Below are 18,934 nucleotides of genomic sequence, written 5' to 3'. Positions count from 1 at the left end.
CTATGGATGCATCTTTTATGTTTCATGTAATGCTTCAGCATGTAATGTTTTTTCCAGGTCAGGATGAACTTACAATATGTTTATATAATTATGTTTATCTGAACAGTCTGAAAGAAACTCTGAAATACTAGTTTACTGACTGCTCCTTACTGTCCTCTTCTCTAACTAGCTGCCATTAGCAAGTTGCTCAGTTAGCCCTAGAGGTAAGTGGCCCTTTTAGCTGAAGGGAGTCTGCCTGCACCCCAACCTCAGATGGGAGGGGGGTCACCAGGCTCAACCAGGCTCAGCCACCTCCCAGTGAACATGGACTGAACACAGCTGCACACAGACGGATGCCAGTTTGAAGACGGGGGATACAGTATGGAGGTGATTTACAGCTGCTCTGGTCGTGACTACTGTACGAGTCTGGGGATCAGCAGAGGGCAAAAAATAGTGTAAACAGCTGGAATATTTTTATATCTTACTCTTTGAACTGAGGATTTACTTCAACCAAACCAGAGGTGATTGTGGAAAGACAAACACCGCTTTGGTGAGTTTTATTCAGTTTACGTACAGTTTGAATTAAGTGTATTTTTACAATGGGTTAACAAGACAATTGACCTCATCTTAGTTCAGTAAAAGAATATTTCCCTTCTTTACATTTTGTGAGTTTATTATGCCAACAGCTGGCATACTATGTATCTCCCAGCTGAAACTACGGGGGCTATCAGATTATCACTTCTTGCCAGTACAAAGTGGTATTAGGAGACAATATGGGCCAGGGCTAGCTGAATAGCTAGCTAGCAAGCATTGTTTTACAATGTGTGAACAACTCCAGTTGAACTCATCTTATTTTGGTAAAAGAGAGAAACTTGAGTTCAGATGGTGTACGGTTGTATTTTTCTGTTTAGTAAGTAAACATTGGTGTGAAGTATCTGCTTTCTTGACATTTTGTGAGTTCATTTTGTTTACTTTGTAAGTAGCGATCGCTGCTGGCATAAATCTCCCAGCTGAAACTACAGGGCCTGTCAGACTATCCCTGTTGAGGTACAAAGTGGTATTAGGACACAGGACGGGCCAGGGCTAGCTGGTTAGCATGCTAACTTCAGTAGACATCTCTGCAACACACAACATGAACGTCTTTGACATAATGTCAACACTGCTGTTTCTTCGCACTCTTGATAATGTGAATTCCTTTTTCAACTTCATTTAAACCCTAATAAACAGTGGAACATGGGTCACAGCATATCCCTTTTATGTATGGTAAAGTAAAAAACAACTCCAATGATGCATTATCCCCCATACATACTATAGTGTCCACTTCCAATGTTTGTTCACACATTTTGCAGGAGAGACACAGGAACACAAATCAGTATATTCACACAACTGGCATACATACAGTACATACACAAAAATACTAATTCCTTCAATTATGCAAGAAAATTGTTTTTAACCAAAACCAAATACCACTTGATCCTGCGCCCCAACATGCACCACCCACACCTCACCCTCCCCACCACAGAAGAACCCTGAGGTGATGGCACTTTTCATCTGGGCTGGTATGTGTAAAACTTCTTAGAAATGGTCTCAAGAATGGTCCTAAACTTTGACCTATAAGTCAAAAAAATCTTCCAATAATGGGACCTAGACTTTGCCTAAAGATACCCTTCACTTATTTATACACCGCTTCCAAGTGTGACTCTTCAACATACCATTAAAGGTCACGTTGGGCATCAATTTTGGATCCTGAGGCTTCTGGAGACCTGGATTACGCGGGACCAGCTGTATGGAGCCAAGTCCCCATCTACTTCAGTTATTTAGGAGAATGCTGCAACGCTGTTTTGCTGTAAAGCTCCAGAAATGTTTTGTGAACTACGAAAACTTGGGCGAGTAAATAATTACTAAATTTTAATTTTTGGGAGAACTTTTCCTTTAAGTGTGGATAAGTGTGAATTTACAGACCCCAATGGTTGAATGACACACAACACATGATGAGACGGACTGGTAAAGTGAGTTAGGTGAGTAACTGGTCCAAGTCCATTCACCCTGCTGTGGTCATGTCTGAGGTGTACTAGAGTGGGACACGACCTCTTGTCCTACACCAGACTGTACACTGGGTGGCAGGAGGGAGCTGCAGTGAGGACAGGAATGTTTAAACAGGGTTTCTTCCCTTGCTGACCTGTTTGCTTCTTTGTTTGGTTATTTTTTAATTTTCACAATTCAACACAGAGCCATTTGCACACACTCATATATCCCTCAGCTGTTTTGTCTTACTGCTCTGTTCTTTATGTGACACTCGAGTCCTGCCATGACTACTGTGACCTTGGAGCTGTGTTGTAAAGCAAAGACAATATAGCAGCAGCACCAGTGTTGATTGTCACATTTGCTCAGGTCAGTCCACTTAAAGTCTTCCGCAGAGGAAAGATACTCTGCTGATGGTGTAGGAATGGAATTTGGTCTCAAGGCCACGGACACTGAATCATCCTCATAGTCTGTACTTCCAACAGAACTCAGTCAGGGCACGATGCACACGCACACACATGCAAACACACAGACAGGTTGTCCAGAGCTGAATAAAACAGTAAAATAGCCACTGCAGAGGAATGCTCTGTCCTGCTCTGTCCTACTCTGTCCTACTTCACTGTACAGTTAATGCAATTAGTGTAATTAGAAGGGTCCCCAGGGCGCGGGTGTGGGGGTGGAGGGTCTGTGGCGTAGGAGGGGGAGAAAGGACGGGACGGGCCTTTCCTCAGGAAAACATATCACCTTCCACCACAATAGAGCCCGTCAGGAAACCACAGGCAGCCACATTGCTCTCTTGAGTCACCGAGTACTCTCGGACACGCTCTCACACTCATCAGTCACACACACATGCACACACTCCACAGCCTGGCAGCCCGCACAGCCAGCACACTCCAGGATGACATTGTACTGAAACACTGCAAGGCAATCTCACCAGGTAAGTCCCATTCTCTGTGTTCACACAGTGTTGGAGTTTGGAGTCTGGTGCTTTAACTTTAATCTGGGTCAATAGGAAGAACTGTTTTGTTCATTCATGCATCCATTGATGATTAAGATCAAATGTTCAAATGATCGTTTCTCTGTAGAGGGCACGTTTTCAAGCTGACCCCTGCACAAATTGGTGCCTTTTTGTGTTTGTGGAATAGGTTTGAAATAGTTACTGTCACTAGAAAGTGAAGATGTGTTTGTTTGTTCAGTATTCTTGTAATGTTAAAGTGAGAAAAGTCACATTTGAATAGATTCTCTCCGTCCTGGTTTGACTTTAGTTCACACGATTATATGTGAACCTAATGAGGACTGACTTCTTTGACCTATTGTATGAAGACTTCTTAATGATGTCTGCTCTCTTCATATCACCTATTGTTCCCTGTACTGGTTGATAACTACTTTACAGCCTTTTGCAGATGTTATCCTGCCCTTCACTCTTCTGAGATATCTGATGAACAGTACAGATGAATTAAGTAGTTTCAGCGCAGACTTTGAAGAAGTAAAAAATGACACATGCATGATGCCACACAGGCAAACTGCATAAAAGCTGAGAAAAGAATGGAAAGCATAACAGAATATATACCTTCTTTACTCTCCCATTATGTGGCACTACATAATGTGAGATTTTTAAACTATAATGCAACACTGCTAGTGTCCACTTTGCTCTTTTAATTACTACAAACAAACTTGAGTATTAACAAATAGACCATAAATAAGCAGGAAGTTGAACTAGAACCAAACAACTTAAACCAGAAATACATGGACATGGACTATAAATTTAGAAGTCTCATTCACAGTAGAGTTCTTATGAAAAAGAAAAGCTTTTATGAAAAATACTGTGACTGTATGAACTGATGATTTCTTTAAGGATCAGCCTTTCCATGTGGTGGATAAATGATTCAAACGGCAAGAAATTAATTGTTTCCAGTATAGAAGCCAGTTTTTTACCAGTCATTATTTTCAATCCACAAAAAAACAGTAATCCCCACTGTCTGGACTGGAGCTGGGCAGCAGCTGAGGATTGTAGTTATACAAGGAAGCTTCCAGGTGTGCACATACACGTTGTGAGGGAAGAACACAACCCCGCTGTGGACAAAGAAAATGTGGATTTTAGACATTCAACATCCGGAAGGTGGCAATTAATTTGCTTTAGAATAACTTTGTTTTTTTTTTTTATTTCAAGATGCCCCCAGATGTGTTAAACTTAAACTAAAACTAAAACTAAAAATTAAAGTCTAAATATGTACTTTTGCATACACTTAACACAACATAATTTAGTTTCCAGGACCTTAAATGACATCACGGTTTGGATTATTACAAAGCAAATGTATTGAGAAATTGTAAAAATGTTTAAAACTATAGTAGAAATGATTTTTGTATAATATACAGGTGTTTTAAAAACAGTTTTTCTTTTTTAAAAATGCTTTAATTCTGTTAAAGACCACAAATATATATATAAAAACAGTGCTTAAGGATAGGTTTACATTTTCAAGTCTATCTGAAACAATATTCACATGCTCATAAGTACTTTGAAACACTTATTGATGTCCGTAATTATTCCTCCTGCCAATACTCACTGTGAAGTGATCACTTTTGCAGTAACAATGAAAATATGCGTTCTAAGTTACATTTGGATTTAATGTGAGACTTCAGCAGTCGCAGTCGGCTGTCAGCCACAGTTGCTGTCTTTATAGTAAAATGTCCTCTTTGTCTTTCCCTGAACAGAGTTTCCTCAGTGAGCTGCAGAGGATAATGGCACAAAGTTTCATAGTTAACAGTCCACTTGATATGGCTTACTCAGACTGCTAGTGTCTCATGTTAGCTTTGGTTGATTTAGGAAGCAATAAATAAATGTGGATTTTATTGGAGCTTGCAGCCAACAAAAGTTCTTTAACATCAACATGGACACGAGAGTTGTTTTAGGACGGAGTTGAAAAATGACAACAAAAAAAAGAAAGAAAAGAAAACAACACAGATGCCAGATCAAAATCTTGATTAACCACAGATCAGAAATGTTCAAACAAGGAACCAGATTATTTTCAAAGAAACAGATGATTGAATCAGAGTCTCCTCACAGTGAATATTTTGCTTTATATAGTTCTCCTGCTACTCGTGTTTTTTTCTTAACAAGCTGCAGATCGACTTTTTGTTTCTCAATTGTAAAATATTTATATAAGAGTAGTTCAGCACGTGTAACCGCAGCAATATTTTGGGAACATATTTCCTACTTGTGTAGCGAGGTGCGTTGCGTAAGCAGCATGTGAAAGGATGTTTTTGATTCCTGTTGTATAAACACTCAGATGGCTTACAGCAGAAAAACAGTTTCCCACATTAGATTAGTTATTAATTCTCTGTGTGTGTCAATGTTACCATACCAGATTCCTATGCACTGTGTTTAATTTTTAAAGAAGTACCGAACAGATTTCAAGTAAATGTAGCCAAATAAAGTAATTCATTCTGAAGTTGATTTGATAATCAGATGGTCATATATTTGCTGTTTGGTTGAACATTCTGACTAAAGCTGACATTGCTCTTGTATTGCAGTTTGTTAGAATCTCAAGTGTAACCATGCCCATTCTGAAGAAGCTCCCGGGAAGGTCCAAGAGCTGCCATGAGTTCCCCAGAGTGAACGGTGAACTGATCCTGCCCCGGCTGGACTTGGACCTCAGGGACTTGAATCATCTCAATGATCTGAAGGAGCTGAACGACCTGAAAGATCTGAACAAGAACCTTAACCCCTTTGAGGATGTGGACCTGGATGAGGATGAGAGAAAGGGAGGCGACATGGGCCTCATCATGGGGGAGGTCAGGGGTAACCTCCAGCTCAGGTCCTCCCGTGATGGTGAAGAGGAGGAAAACGAGGTGAACGCAGAGAGACACGGGGCAGGGAATCCTAAAGGGAGGCCCCTCAGGGGGACCCTGGAGAGGATCTGTGGAGTGTCGCCCCTCAAAACCCTTGGAAAACTGGGGAAGGGGCTGCGCATATCAGGACGCAATGTTTGGGGGAACAACACTCCTCACTACAGTCCTGGAGACTCAAATACTCTCCCACCCGAGAGGGAGAAAAGGAAAGGACTGCGCAGAGGCTCCGAAGGAATTATGACCCTGCTCCGGTGAGGAGGGGTGGGGAGGAAGAAGAGTTCAGATCTTAGAAGATTTTAGCTTCACTGAACTGTGAAGAATTTGGATTTCTGTTATGAAGATCTTAAATGCTCCAGCAGTTGTGGATGACAGTCATGTTGAGTGCTGTTTAAACCCAGAGATAGGAAAAAATGTAGTGCATTTTTACATTTTAATAGAACCATGATGGTAGAAAGCCTTTTTCAGGAGCTCTATGAAGTAAAATAAAATAAATTATAATAAAAAAGTGCAAAAAGCTTGTAAGATAAAAATAAATCTTCGCTACTTACTAAAGCACATTTTCAGGAATCAACTGCAAATGAATATCTAAAGAAATAGGCAGCAAATAACATCCCATAATATCAACAGAAAGTCAAAAGGAGGCCAAACACTACAGTAGTGCAGCTATCACAGAAAGACTGTTACCCAAATATGTGAGTCAAGGCCTGTGTGAACAGCTGACATCTGAGTGTGTGACAAATTAGAGTCCCAGAGGAGAAGCTGTTACGTCTCTGGTCAGTAATAGAATAACATATAGTTTGCTTATTTCCTGACGAGTTATGTAATAAGCTATAGCAATTTGTTGATCTACGGAAGTCTCTTTTGTTTGTCACTGACATGTTGTGTACTTGCTGTGCTCACTGAATGGGACTATTTTTAACTGAGGCAGTCGTGCTTACAGCAGCTTAACAGATGTGAGAATATGTGGCATTCCAAACATAGCTGCTACTGAGCCATACTGTAAAGAACAATACAAAGCTCACGTCTCATAATTGTCGTTCCTATTGTACTGGTTCATGCAAATCATGCAGTCTGATAGTGTATCTTGATCAGTCCTGTGGCATTCATGTTCTTTGTTGCTGCTGTGGATGCTCTGCAGCTTCACAGGTCGACGTAAGGAGGAGCGCAGAGAGAGCCTGCCCTGCGGAAACCTGTGCACGGACAGCGAGGCGGAGGCTTCCAGGCGGCCCTCCTTCCTCAGGATGGTCAGTCTGGGCAAGCTGAAGAGGGAATCCATGTCAGACAAGGCATCCCAAGAGACTGAGGAGGAAACAGTGGAGGAGGAGCCAGTGGTGAAAACCAGAGAGCCCCTCTCAGGTAAAAATCAGGGAAACATCAGGTGCAAAAAAAAAAAATCCAAAAACTACACTGACCTAGAAAAATCTGTCTCCTGCGAGGACTTTCCTTTAAGCTTGAGAACTTTACTCCTCCTGGTCAAGCTTCAGCAGTACTTCCTCCCAATCCTAGACAACTCTCTGATGAACCTGAGAGGTCCCCAGATCCCTGAGTCACTGGGTTCAATCACCACCAGACTGTGAAATCAGGAAATGACCGCACTTCCTCCAACCCCAGGTTCCTCTAGATAGAAGTTCTACCAAGCTACTGTTCACAGACTCCACAGGGAACCTTGCTAGGAATAGAAGAGTGTGCAGAAAGAGCAACAAATAACCCAGTTTGTCAGTCAGGCACACGCACAACTACTCAATAACCATAAAGATAGAAAACCCTTTCACTACTTGTTGGTCAACCATTGGCTTTGTGAAATAAACATTGTTTTTCTCTCCTTGCTCTCCACAGTACTAGAGATCCTCCAGCTGGTCAACAACAGGGACCTTCTCCTGGCCGACACACACATTCAGGAGCTGGAGCGAGAGTGTGAGCTGCTGTCCCTCCTGCCGACTACAACTAGTCCCATCCACACTCCTACCCTCTGCCCCAGCCCCCCTCCCACCGTGATCACCTTATCATCCTCATCCTTAGATGAAGCCCTCAGCTCCAATGCAACACTGGACTCGAGCAGGCGGAAGGCAAAGGACGTGGAGCTGCTGTATGAGGCCCTGCAGAGGGAGATGTGGGACGTAGTGCGGGAGTCCCTCCGCCAGCCCAGCGCTGGTCCCAACCTTGGTCTGGTGGTGCTGGTGATCCAACAGGAGGAGCATGCTGATGCTGCCTGGGCACAGAAAGAGCACACCAAGCCAGAGCGAGAGAGCCCTCAGATCCAGCCCAGCCACCGTCCCCGGCGGCTGAAGACGAAGTGGAGGCAGGCAGTGGCGGAGGCTGCAGACTGGAGCCTGCCACATCAGGTAGACACCCAGGCAGGCCAGCTGGCCTCTTACCTTGAGCGCCTGAGGAACCGGATGGTTGATGACCTGGATGCAGCGAGGAGGAACGCTGTGTCTATTTACCCAGAGGAGTTCACTGCCTTCCAGGTGTACGTGGAAAGTTACCATCGAGGGGTCGCCAAACGTCTTCGAACCATTACCAGCGGCCCGCTGCAGGTCACTGACGTCTACTCACTGCTTGACTGGTTCTACAACATCTACAACAGGTAGGGTTTCTTATTTGACAGCCGACCAGGCTCTCTTGTATAACAAAGCTAAAAAAATGAACTTCTTCAGTAATGATTTATAATTTTGTTTTTATCAGGGATGTCCTTGGAACTATTGGCACCACCACACCCATCAGCTATGCTTCACTGGAACCCATTCTGCCTCAAGACACTGTGGACAGACTGGAGCAAGACTGCATCAGTATCGTCAGGGTAAGAGATCTTACTTTTGCACAACTGCTTCTTAAAATATCTGGATGGTTGACACTTTTTAATTATAAGTTGTGATTTTCAGGAGAAGGTGACAACAGAGCTGATTCAGGTTCTGGATGAAGAAGAGAGGCGATGGGCCCAGACTCTGCACATAGAAGAGTATCAGTCCCACCTGGCACGCTCAGTCATCCAGGTACATTGTCTCATGTCATTATCACTGTGAAAACTGACTTTTTTATCATTCAGTTCAATTCAAACCTTTATTTAAGCCTCAAACATCATTGAGGTTTCCCTTATTTGCAATGATATTGAGAGACAAATCAAGAGACAGATCAAGAACCATCAGTATGCATTGCAAAGAACAATACTCAGTAAAAACAATTGCACACTGAGTTGAAGTGGTTGAGATCATGGTCTTGAATTGCTCAAGAGTGCTACTGAGTGTCCATCTCAGGAATGTTTTGTAGATGCCACCATGTGCTCAGTGCACAAAAACTCAAGTTCAAAATCCAGAAACCTGCAGGACTTGAAGCATAAGACAGTTAGTAGAATGAGTTTGAAAGCATCCTGTTGTCCAATCCAGTATAGATGGTGAATTAGGGATCCAATCACGGATTTATTAATGAAAAGATGTTTATTACGTAACATACAGCTGTCTAATCTCTCATGTCTTTCACATTTTCAGAGGCTGAAGGTGGACTTGGACAGATCCACATCTGTGAACCAGTTTCTTGGGGCAAGAGTGGCCCGCTGTAGTCTGATCGGACTGGCTGACTTTCTCTACAAGTGAGTATATGCTATCAGAGAGGCCGAAAACCAGGGGATTTAACAAACCTGTAAAAAATGTCACCCTTAACTTAGACAGTAAGTGAAATAAAAGATAAAAATTTACTTCAGCAGGTGCAAAGTTGAGAACTCCTGATGTTAGAATATATTCTTTTGAATGTGCTGGTGTTTTTTTATTTTATTTAAGGATGTCTTGAATACAGAGCACATTTTTTGGCCAAGCTGCAGGACAGTACAGGATTGTTCATTTGTAGACTGTATTAACATAGTCTGTACAGTCTGTAGGTTCTCATAAAACCTTTATGTGACCAGTTTCCAGAGGAAGGCGGAGATGTTTCATGACACTCAGGCAGAATTTGGAGACCGAGGGGATGGATATGTTTCCAGGACCATAGCTCTGGTCAACTGCTGCCCTCCTCTCAGGTAGATAACAATTCATTCATTCATTTCACATTTTTTGAAAGGATTTGGTGATTGGCTGAAGGTTGACCACCTGTGTATCCTTTAGGTCCTTGGTGGAGCGCTGCAGGCAGTGTGACCCACAGGGCAGCGAGGAGTCGGCACAGAGAGCCAACTCCTCTCTGGACAGGATCATCAACCAGTCAGTGAGGGTGCTGACTGACAGACTGTTTGAGCACATCAGGGTGAGTAAGTCAATGGGCAAGTCCCATCTCAGATCCTATCCTAAATCTTGTTTCCCTTACCAAAAAGTCCCACAATGTGCAGGATACATGATTAATTGAATTTTGACTGTGTGACTGTAAATGACCAGAATGGACTTTTCCGTCTCAAAACTTCCTTTCCTGGTTTTCTTGGATCACAATTCTAAAAGACAATCAAACGGGTTTCCACAGAAGGGCTCACTGCGGAAACAGAATTACTGCCATACTTATATATAAACAAGTTGTCTAATACAAAAAAGATGAGTCATTGGAAAATGCCATCAAATGCACTGCCTTGAAACACAAAGTTATCTATGTAAGTTTCACTTTCATATCCATGGAGCATGTCAGCTGTATAGTCAGCTGTATAGTCAGCTGTATAGCGGTGACATAAGTATTCAGATCCTTCACTAAGAAGTTTTTATGTAGCTGCTTTAAGTACATGTTAAAAAGTACCATCTGTTCAATTTACTTAAGTTAAAAGTACTCATTATGCTGCCTAATGAGCCCTGTCAGAGTTTTGATGTTACATATTTCCTTATTCCATCAATGGTTAATGCACTTTACAACACAAGTCAGCATTCACACACACATTCCTACACTGGTGCCGGAGTCTACCATGCAAGGCACCACCTGTTCAAATTCATTTGATCAATATTACTGATACATAAATGTGTAAGGCGCATTTTATTGTTGTAACTCAAGGTCAAACTAAGTGTAACTACTTTAAACTAATTTAATCTTCACAAGTCATCATATTTTATAAGATAATATGTTTTACATGTAAAATCGTCCAAGTAACCAGCAACTGCAGCCATCCAATAAATGTAGTGCAGTGAAAAAGTACAAGATTTACTCATAGAGGTAGCAAAAAATCTCAACATTGCACTTAAGTGCAGTATTTGATTAAATGTTAATCAGAACTTGGTCTGTTGCTGTCGTTCCAGCCTTTTTTCGACAAACTGATAAAGAGAAAATGGCTGAACAACACTGAGGCCTTTGAGGCCATTGAAGCCAGCATCAAACAACACTTCAAGAAGTTCAGAAGGATGGACCCTCCACCATATCAGGTAACACTTGTTTGATCAAACATGTTAAAGTCCTCTACAGCATTTGCTTGTAGGTCATCTATATAGTGGATGGGTGATTCATTGTATGAATGACTGACAGACGCTGGTGGGTGAAGTACACCGGCGGGTCCTGGTGGAGTACGTCCGAGCCATCATGCGGGGACGGGTCATCTGCACATCCTCCAAGATGAGGAAGAGGATGGCCTTCCGCCTGCAAGATGAGGCTAAACAGCTTAAAGGACTCTTTAAGGATCTGGTAAGTCTGTACTTGTATTAGACTTTAAAGAGGAGCCATTTAGTCTGATTTAACCTGGACATAATGCTCTTTAGTGTGACAAAAAACTGTTCGGACCCTTAGAAGGAGAATGAAATCCAGAGCATCCAAAACAGAACTAATAATTGCCTTTCAGGAGACCCTCAGTATTATAAATAATTCCAAAATGCTGATTCTTAAAAACACTGAGCAGATCTGGCGTACGTCTGGTGGCTGTGAATGGAGCCTGACCCTCGAACTTCCTAGGTCAGGAATAACTCAGACAGTGTTGATACAGTGAGCTCTGAAAAATGGCTGCTGTCAGTGAGATGGAGATGGATGAACCGGGCTTACGTTAGCACTTGCCAGAGGGGGGAAGAGGGTGTAAAACAACTGGGCCTGACAGCGAGGCATTTGCCCCCTTTCTGTGCGCGAGTTCAAACAAGTGTCCGTCACCTCGGCTGACAACAGGAAGCCGCTGTGTTCAGAAGGAACTTCCTGTTCCTGTCAGCTGGCTGGCTTTGATGTGGCTCTGGGATGGCCTTGATGGCCTTTTTCGCCGAGGAGCGGGATGAAGTGTCTGTGGAAACTGGGAACACGGGGGTGGAGGTGGGGGGTGGGGGTGAGTTTTTAATGGCTGTCTAAAAACGACGTCGTTATTTTTAGTGAATGCCAAGCCAAGAATTCTGCTTTCTTTTTCCTGAGTGTTTAACTGAAAAACAGGACCAAGAAAAACAGGGGTGGAGTTTGTTATTCACTTAATAAATGACCTAAATGTTTGGCCTCTGGCCCTCAGAGGTATTAATCTGTTGGCCGTGCCTCATCTGAAAAACACAGGGAAGAAGAAGACGAAGGAGAAGAAGCCATTTGAATAAGAGCAGTTAACATTACATTTAGTTGAACAAAGAAAGTTTGAAGTTTTGCTATTTTAATGAATACTTGATTAAACGATGATTAAAATGTTGCTATCATCTTTGTCTTCTCTCTACCTCAGGAATCGAGCTCATCCTGGTTGGACAGCATCATCAGTCACCTAGCTGACATCATTCTCCTGGAGGACACTCCCTCTATCCAGATGGAGGTTGCTGTCCTGGTGAAAGAGTTCCCAGATATACGGTGAGGGCTTTAACAAATTAACAGGGTTGGAACATTTCTATTACAACCAGGAAGCGTCTACAAAAACAGATATTCTCTGTACTGTACCCCCGAAGGTGCTATATTCTTTTATGCTTACGGCTACATATTCACAGTGCTGTTTTTGGCTCTTAGCCAAAGCAAGGAAAATGTAAGACTGTGTATGGGTTTTTTTTGTTGTTTTTTTGTCACAATGGATCAAAACAAGGAAAAGAGGCACGGAAATATATCTACATTAACTTTGCTATTTTTGGAGAGGTGTGCGGCTCTGTTTTGAGAATGGATGAGGCTGAGAGGCCTGGGGGGGCGTCCCCGCCGCTGAGGCTGTTTGTGAACAGATTAAGACTCAGGTGACGGTTGGCAACCTACGACCGCGTGTGACGCATTACCCTCTGCGGAGCAGACAGGAAGCTGCTGCCGAGTACTTCCTGTTCCTGCCACCCTGCAGGAGACAGACTGGTGCCACACTTGGAATCAAAGAGGGAGAGGTGTGGAAGAGGAGAGCAAAACATAGTAGTTGAGACCTGGAGACATGCTAACTGACTGCTTGACTCAACCCTTTTGTTTACTGTATGGCATCCCCTGCTGGTATTTTAAGAGATCAAAGGCTGCCGGCCTTCCTTGAGTTTTCTGGGTGCTTCATTTAACCCCGGCAGAGTCCATTCATGCACATGTGACTGTGCCTACACATGGTCAAACACGTCAGTCTTTGAAAATAGATCCTCCTCCTTATTCAAACATGTACCTAAATGCCAATGTTATGTTGCAGAGAACACCAAGGCCCAATCCCATTACACCCCATGCTCCTACAACTTAGCCCTGTGCTTCTGTTTTGCGTGTTGTTCTGATTCTTGCTGGGATAGGGTTAGCTTAGGCCCTCCGTGTGGCGTTATTTTTAGAGGCACATTGATCCCATATATCATCATCATGTCAAAATTGTTGCGGCCCAGATCCGGCGTACACCATATATGTGAATCCGGTGTAATCATGGCACTTGGGAGGTGCCATAATTACACATCTGGAGGTTTGCCAGATATGAGCCATTAGTAGGCCACACCATGGCCACATATCAGCCAACAGCGACCCGAATAAACCAGAACTGGCCCAATTTTTTTTTTTTGTTGTTGTTTTCTTGTCACAATGGATCAAAACAACGAAAAGAGGCACGGACACATATCTACATTAACTTTGCTATTGAACCCAATTTGGTTCACTCTTGGCAGACATTTGCCCATAACATGGCCTTCTCATGGCTCAGATCTGGCAAACAGGAGCAGACCGCCCAATGCCATCATTCCACGCGGTGTGGGCCGAATGCAGGTGTTAGGGGAGGGTTATGAGAACTCCCTGTTGTTTCAATAAACTATGGACCTTTTCTTTATATCAAGCATATAACAGTCACTACTAGTTTGTTCATGTCTAATAGCAAACTAGATAGCTAGCTAGCTAAAGCTACATTATTACTGTTGATTTGTGAATTACATTTATGTATTTCAAAGTTGCATTCCCCCCCCCTTTGATGGTAAATGATGCCTGAAATTTGGACTTTAGAAAGTCCGCCAGTGAAGGACTTTAGCATACTAGACTGGCAGGGTAGGAGCACTGGTTGCTAATGTTGGCCTATAAAGCACTTATAGTGACTAGCTAATGAAGCAGTGTTCTTTTTTAATTGATGACTCAACACAAGAGAGCTGAAGACAACATAATGGAAATGTGCGGTCACATCTGTTCACTGTAAACACTGTTAACGTCTACTGATAACATGATGGTCTTGAATGGTTGTTCCACTTAACAGGAGGAGATTTCAACCACTAACCCTGTAACTCTATTCTGAGGGGCACTTAAAAACTTGAATACAAAATGTACCCATTCACTGGGAAAAATAAGAAAAACTACTTTGTCGATGATTCCTGTCATATATGCTTATTTAAAGCGTCATCTTATCGACCTGTCTTATCAGCAGAAATGTTCATTTTGAAGCTGTTTTTGGTCGATACTGTTAACATGCCGATAATATCTTGCATCTGTAAGTAGAAGCCATTAATAAGAACAACTATTTCCACCTGCAGACTGGGTGGCTTATTAGACAGTGAGAGATGCATGCAGTATTACCAACATTTACAAGTGGGTTATTACCAAATGGGTAACAAATTCACATTAAGGTCCTTGTGAAAAGCACAAGTTAATAGTAATAAGGCCCTTATACATTCATATATTGTTGATGTTTTATCATGTTTATTAACTATAATAAGACTATTTAAGTGTTAATAGCATCATAAACACATTTATTGTATTTTATTGTATATAGACAGTTATAAGAACTTATGACGCATTAACAGTTTATAGACAGTTTAAGAATGTTAATAAAAGCCCTATGAGTTTGTTATAATTGTCTTTAATAGCATTAGAAACATTTATTGAGTTTAAGTTTAAAGACTTTTGCAAAGCATTTTTTCAAACTTGACAATATTAATAGGCTACATACTTTACTTTACTTTTTGCAGCTACTGGATCTAAAGGGATAACAATACTTAAACATTAAAGCGAATCAAATCTTTATTATGGACCGATTACAATAATTTCTTTAGAGAGATTTTTTATTACTCTAATAACAGTAATTTATACTTTTGTATTTAGTACAATAGCACAAAGCTGGAAGTGGAAGTGCTTATAAATGCCTTTTAATCTAACAAAAATGTTTTTATGATACTATTAACAACACTTAGATTTATTAATGCAAATTTTAAGAACTTATGTGTTATTACCTATTAGCTAACCCTTAATACAAAGACCTAAATATAAAGCATTATCATTAAATGCACATATACAAAAACAGTATCTATAAAGCATTAGTAATGATTTATTGACTGTTATTTAGTTAGATATATTAAACTCTTATGAATGTGCCTTTTTATAGAAAAAGGCACCAAATATCTGTCCTTCCCAGAAACAGATGATATGACTCAGAGAGATGTGACTGTTACTCAAAGTCATGGCAGAACTTTGACGACACCAAACAGACCCAAATTCCATTAACACCCGTCTGCCCCCCTTCCTCCCTGTATCCTTCCTCCCCACAGGAAGAAGCATGTCTCCACCCTGCTGAACATACGGGGGATGATGCGGCAGGCGGAGCGCCAGGAGATCCTCAACATCGTCAAAGACTTTGAATGCAGCAATGCCCTCATGTGCCGGGACCACGCCCTCTTTTCCGACATCCCCATCACCTCGGAGGTGCACTGCATCAGCCTGGGTCTCCTCCGCCTCGCCATGACCGTCTCCAACTGGTTCTCAGAGCACCGTCCGAGGCGAAACCGCCGGACAAGTGCCAGAAACACACCTCATCCTGCTGAGAGCCAGAAAATGGAGGAGATAAATAAATTTCACAGAGACGACTAGCTGTTGGTGTTTGTGTTAGGAGAGCACTCACAGACCTACTGTGAAGATACTGATGAGATGTACATGCACCTTGACCAAAAACTGATTGTACCAAATATTATCACCAGCCACTTAAAGAAACTTGACTTCAGGTACTCCTCGTACTGTACACGCTCACAGACTTATCAACATTTCTCCATCTCCAGATGTGCATTTTTAATGGGAATGTGAAACAGACTGTGTATCGTAATAGCTCACCATGATTTGTAGTATTTTTTAGCTGATCTACACATCCACAGAAGTAAAAGTGGTATCAAATATCCTCAACATGTAACTTCTTCAGTCTTTTTTTTTTTTTTGCCTTTTATTCCCCCATATCCAGTGTTGGGCAGTTACTGAGTAATGTGTTACTTTCCGCAGCAGTAGAGTAGTGTAAGGGATTACAATTTCTAAAATCAGCTATTTTATTACAGTTTCTATATTAAGTAACGCTGCATTACTGGGTCACCAGAATGCAATTAGTTTTTTGTCCTAGGTAGGCTGCCTTATGACAAGGTGTGTGTGTGGCAGGTCAGGGCAGGTCAAGTCAGCTACTAGCCAAAAAAGCTGAATGGCGGCTGGAGGATGAGGGAGAGAGGTATGTCTCAGTGAGTTTGTCCCAGTCAAACATGCAAAGAACATTGTTGTTTGTGCGAGCAGCAAAACGCTTAACCGCAAAAAAAACCAACAACATGTAATTTACTGAAGCATCTGATACCTTTGATTTCAGAGCAGGACACTGTTGTGGAGGGACCTTAAGTGGTCGAGATCTGAAGAAGCTTGTTTGTGGAGGAGATGTTAAAGTAATATAACGCGTACATAACATAACAAATGACTTTTGATACCAAATAATAAGTAAAGTAATATTACTTTTTAACGGAGTAATAAGTCAAAAGTAACTTATTACACTTCTGGAGTAACCTGCCCAACACTGCCTGTATCAAAGCAGAAACAACTGCTAGCAGATGCAATGCAATATGATGTTTTGCTGTTTAGCATGTATTTACCCAACCATATATACCCACTCTCTGGTATATCGTCCATATGTATGTGAGGATATAGTGTTTGGAAATGTAAATGTGTTGAACTCTCACTGTGAATGAAGTGGATCTGTTGCTGGAAATGTAATAAAAACCCATTGACTGGGTAGACTGAACAGACTCAGCAGCTCTGTCATTGTGAGTATAAATACACTGTCATGGTTATGATAGCTTTTATAATGGATGTGTTATTGTACAATGGTCTTAATCTGACTTTTGGTACTGTGGCCTCTGAGCATGGGAGTGTCAGACACCAAGTCTACAGCTATGTTAAACAATACATACCAAAAGGCACTTTGACAAACAGACGAGGTCCAGACGGTCTGACGCAGAAGCAATCTGCTAGTACATATACATACGTACTTTATGCCTCGATTGTTTATCTTAAGGATATGGCAGCTTTGTTCAGTAAACTTAGAGCTTGAAATATGGGGCTCCACCTCGGCTACTACATGCTCTGCCGCCGTACAACATTAGGGGTCACACACCCCGAGGCCAACAACGGGATGTTTTTGGATAAACAAAGATTTCCTGTTGTCCACCGAGGTGCCAACGGATGCTTTTATTGGAGCCAAGTTTACGTTATGTGCTAGGAGGGAACTTCCCCTCTGCTGTCCAGAGTGAAGGTGCAGCAGCCACAGAGCTTTTTCATGTCTGAGCTGCTCGTGGGCTTCTCAAAACAAAGTCAGCCAGCCTCAGCAGGGGTCATTCTGCACACTGACCCCTGTGAGTCAGTGGCTCTATATCTGAATCTGTGACCAGCTGGCTGCTCTGGAACATAGAAATAATTCCTGAGATCCACTGTTAAGTTGTTGCATTTTACAACTGGCGGTTGGACACACTGACACATAATGTATGTGAAAATAATGGCATTACAAAGTGTCTATGCACTGAGGGTTTGCAAATCATACTTGTGCAAGCTGCATATGAACCATGATGGCTTCCAAATGTGTTGTGATGTCACAGACAGACAACTGGATCATTTCCATTTTTATCAGAGTCACAAATAACAACAACACAGGACAAAACATAAGTTTATTCATTAATTTAGTTCTACAGTGAAACTGAGGTTTATAGTGAACCAATGTAAACACTGATGGTTTGATTATTTTATATCCATTACACCGTGCAATCAACAATTACTTCATAATGACACGCTGAAGCAGAAAACTTGTCTGCTGGCAGTTTAAGTTGAGCAGCAGCTTTGAAATGCAAATCTGTCTTCTAGTGTCATATTCTCTGATTCCCTCTGTTGACATGTACCTCTGTTTTAGGATTAGGTTGTCTGTCCATTACTGGCTGTTAAGTACCATGTGATTAATCTGTCAGAGGTTAAATGTAATTTACAGGGTACATGCTGTTGTGTGTGTCCCAAGTTGAATTGATTTTATAAGTTACATATTGGGTTGGAAGCGGGACATGGATGAGGGACAATGGATGAAAATTAGCCTTAATGGCTAACTCTGGCTCACTTGCAGTTTTTTTCTGTTGATCAGTGTCCCTGTCAAATAAACCAATAATAAAAAATAAAAAAATTAGTACATTATGTCTTATATAAAAATTTAATTTTGGAAAACTGTTATCAGCACCTGTATAATGAATGACAAGATATTAGACTGAATGTGCTTTTCTGATGTTTGGCTTTGTGGTTACACTGAAGAAAACTTGTAGCGTACTTTTTTATCTTCTTAGAGGACATCAGAATGCAAGATTAAAACCGTTTTAAAGACAAAAAATACAACATTCATCTAAACAAACTCTAAATTTTAAACTATTCAAAATTGCTTAACAACATTTTAAGCTCACCAGATGTGTAACAGCCAACCATTAGGACAACAAATGCTGCAGACAGAATCATAATCTCCATTGTGTTGTGGAAGAATGATTATTTTTATGCTGATCCATTTGACATTATACTCACT

General features: G+C 41.6%; 1 protein-coding gene across 1 annotated transcript; it reads left to right on the top strand.

The window, feature by feature from the left end:
• Window positions 1-2,812: 2,812 nt before the first annotated feature.
• exoc3l2a (exocyst complex component 3-like 2a) lies at window positions 2,813-17,128 on the top strand. The gene is made up of 13 exons (XM_084373351.1): window positions 2,813-2,938; window positions 5,533-6,101; window positions 6,989-7,206; window positions 7,687-8,437; window positions 8,536-8,650; window positions 8,733-8,843; window positions 9,336-9,436; window positions 9,749-9,859; window positions 9,945-10,080; window positions 11,046-11,168; window positions 11,269-11,424; window positions 12,416-12,537; window positions 15,636-17,128. The coding sequence occupies exons 2-13, from the start codon at window positions 5,557-5,559 to the stop codon at window positions 15,952-15,954; spliced, it is 2,808 nt and encodes a 935-aa protein (XP_084229477.1). The 5' UTR covers window positions 2,813-2,938; window positions 5,533-5,556; the 3' UTR covers window positions 15,955-17,128.
• The last annotated feature ends 1,806 nt before the right edge of the window (window positions 17,129-18,934 follow it).

The sequence above is a fragment of the Pagrus pagrus genome (assembly GCF_965226575.1).
Source record: "Pagrus pagrus genome assembly, chromosome: 14".
NCBI lineage: Eukaryota > Metazoa > Chordata > Actinopteri > Spariformes > Sparidae > Pagrus > Pagrus pagrus.
The sequence above is the reverse complement of the archived record's forward strand: the minus strand, read 5'-3'. Positions and strand labels throughout refer to the sequence as shown.

Bases quoted from the DNA above. Each gene is read 5' to 3' on its own strand.
- exoc3l2a (XM_084373351.1), top strand. From the start codon at position 5,557: ATGCCCATTCTGAAGAAGCTCCCGGGAAGGTCCAAGAGCTGCCATGAG. The intron at 8,651-8,732 runs GTAAGAGATCTT...TGTGATTTTCAG, and splicing joins ACTGCATCAGTATCGTCAGG to GAGAAGGTGACAACAGAGCT. The intron at 9,437-9,748 runs GTGAGTATATGC...TTATGTGACCAG, and splicing joins CTGGCTGACTTTCTCTACAA to TTTCCAGAGGAAGGCGGAGA.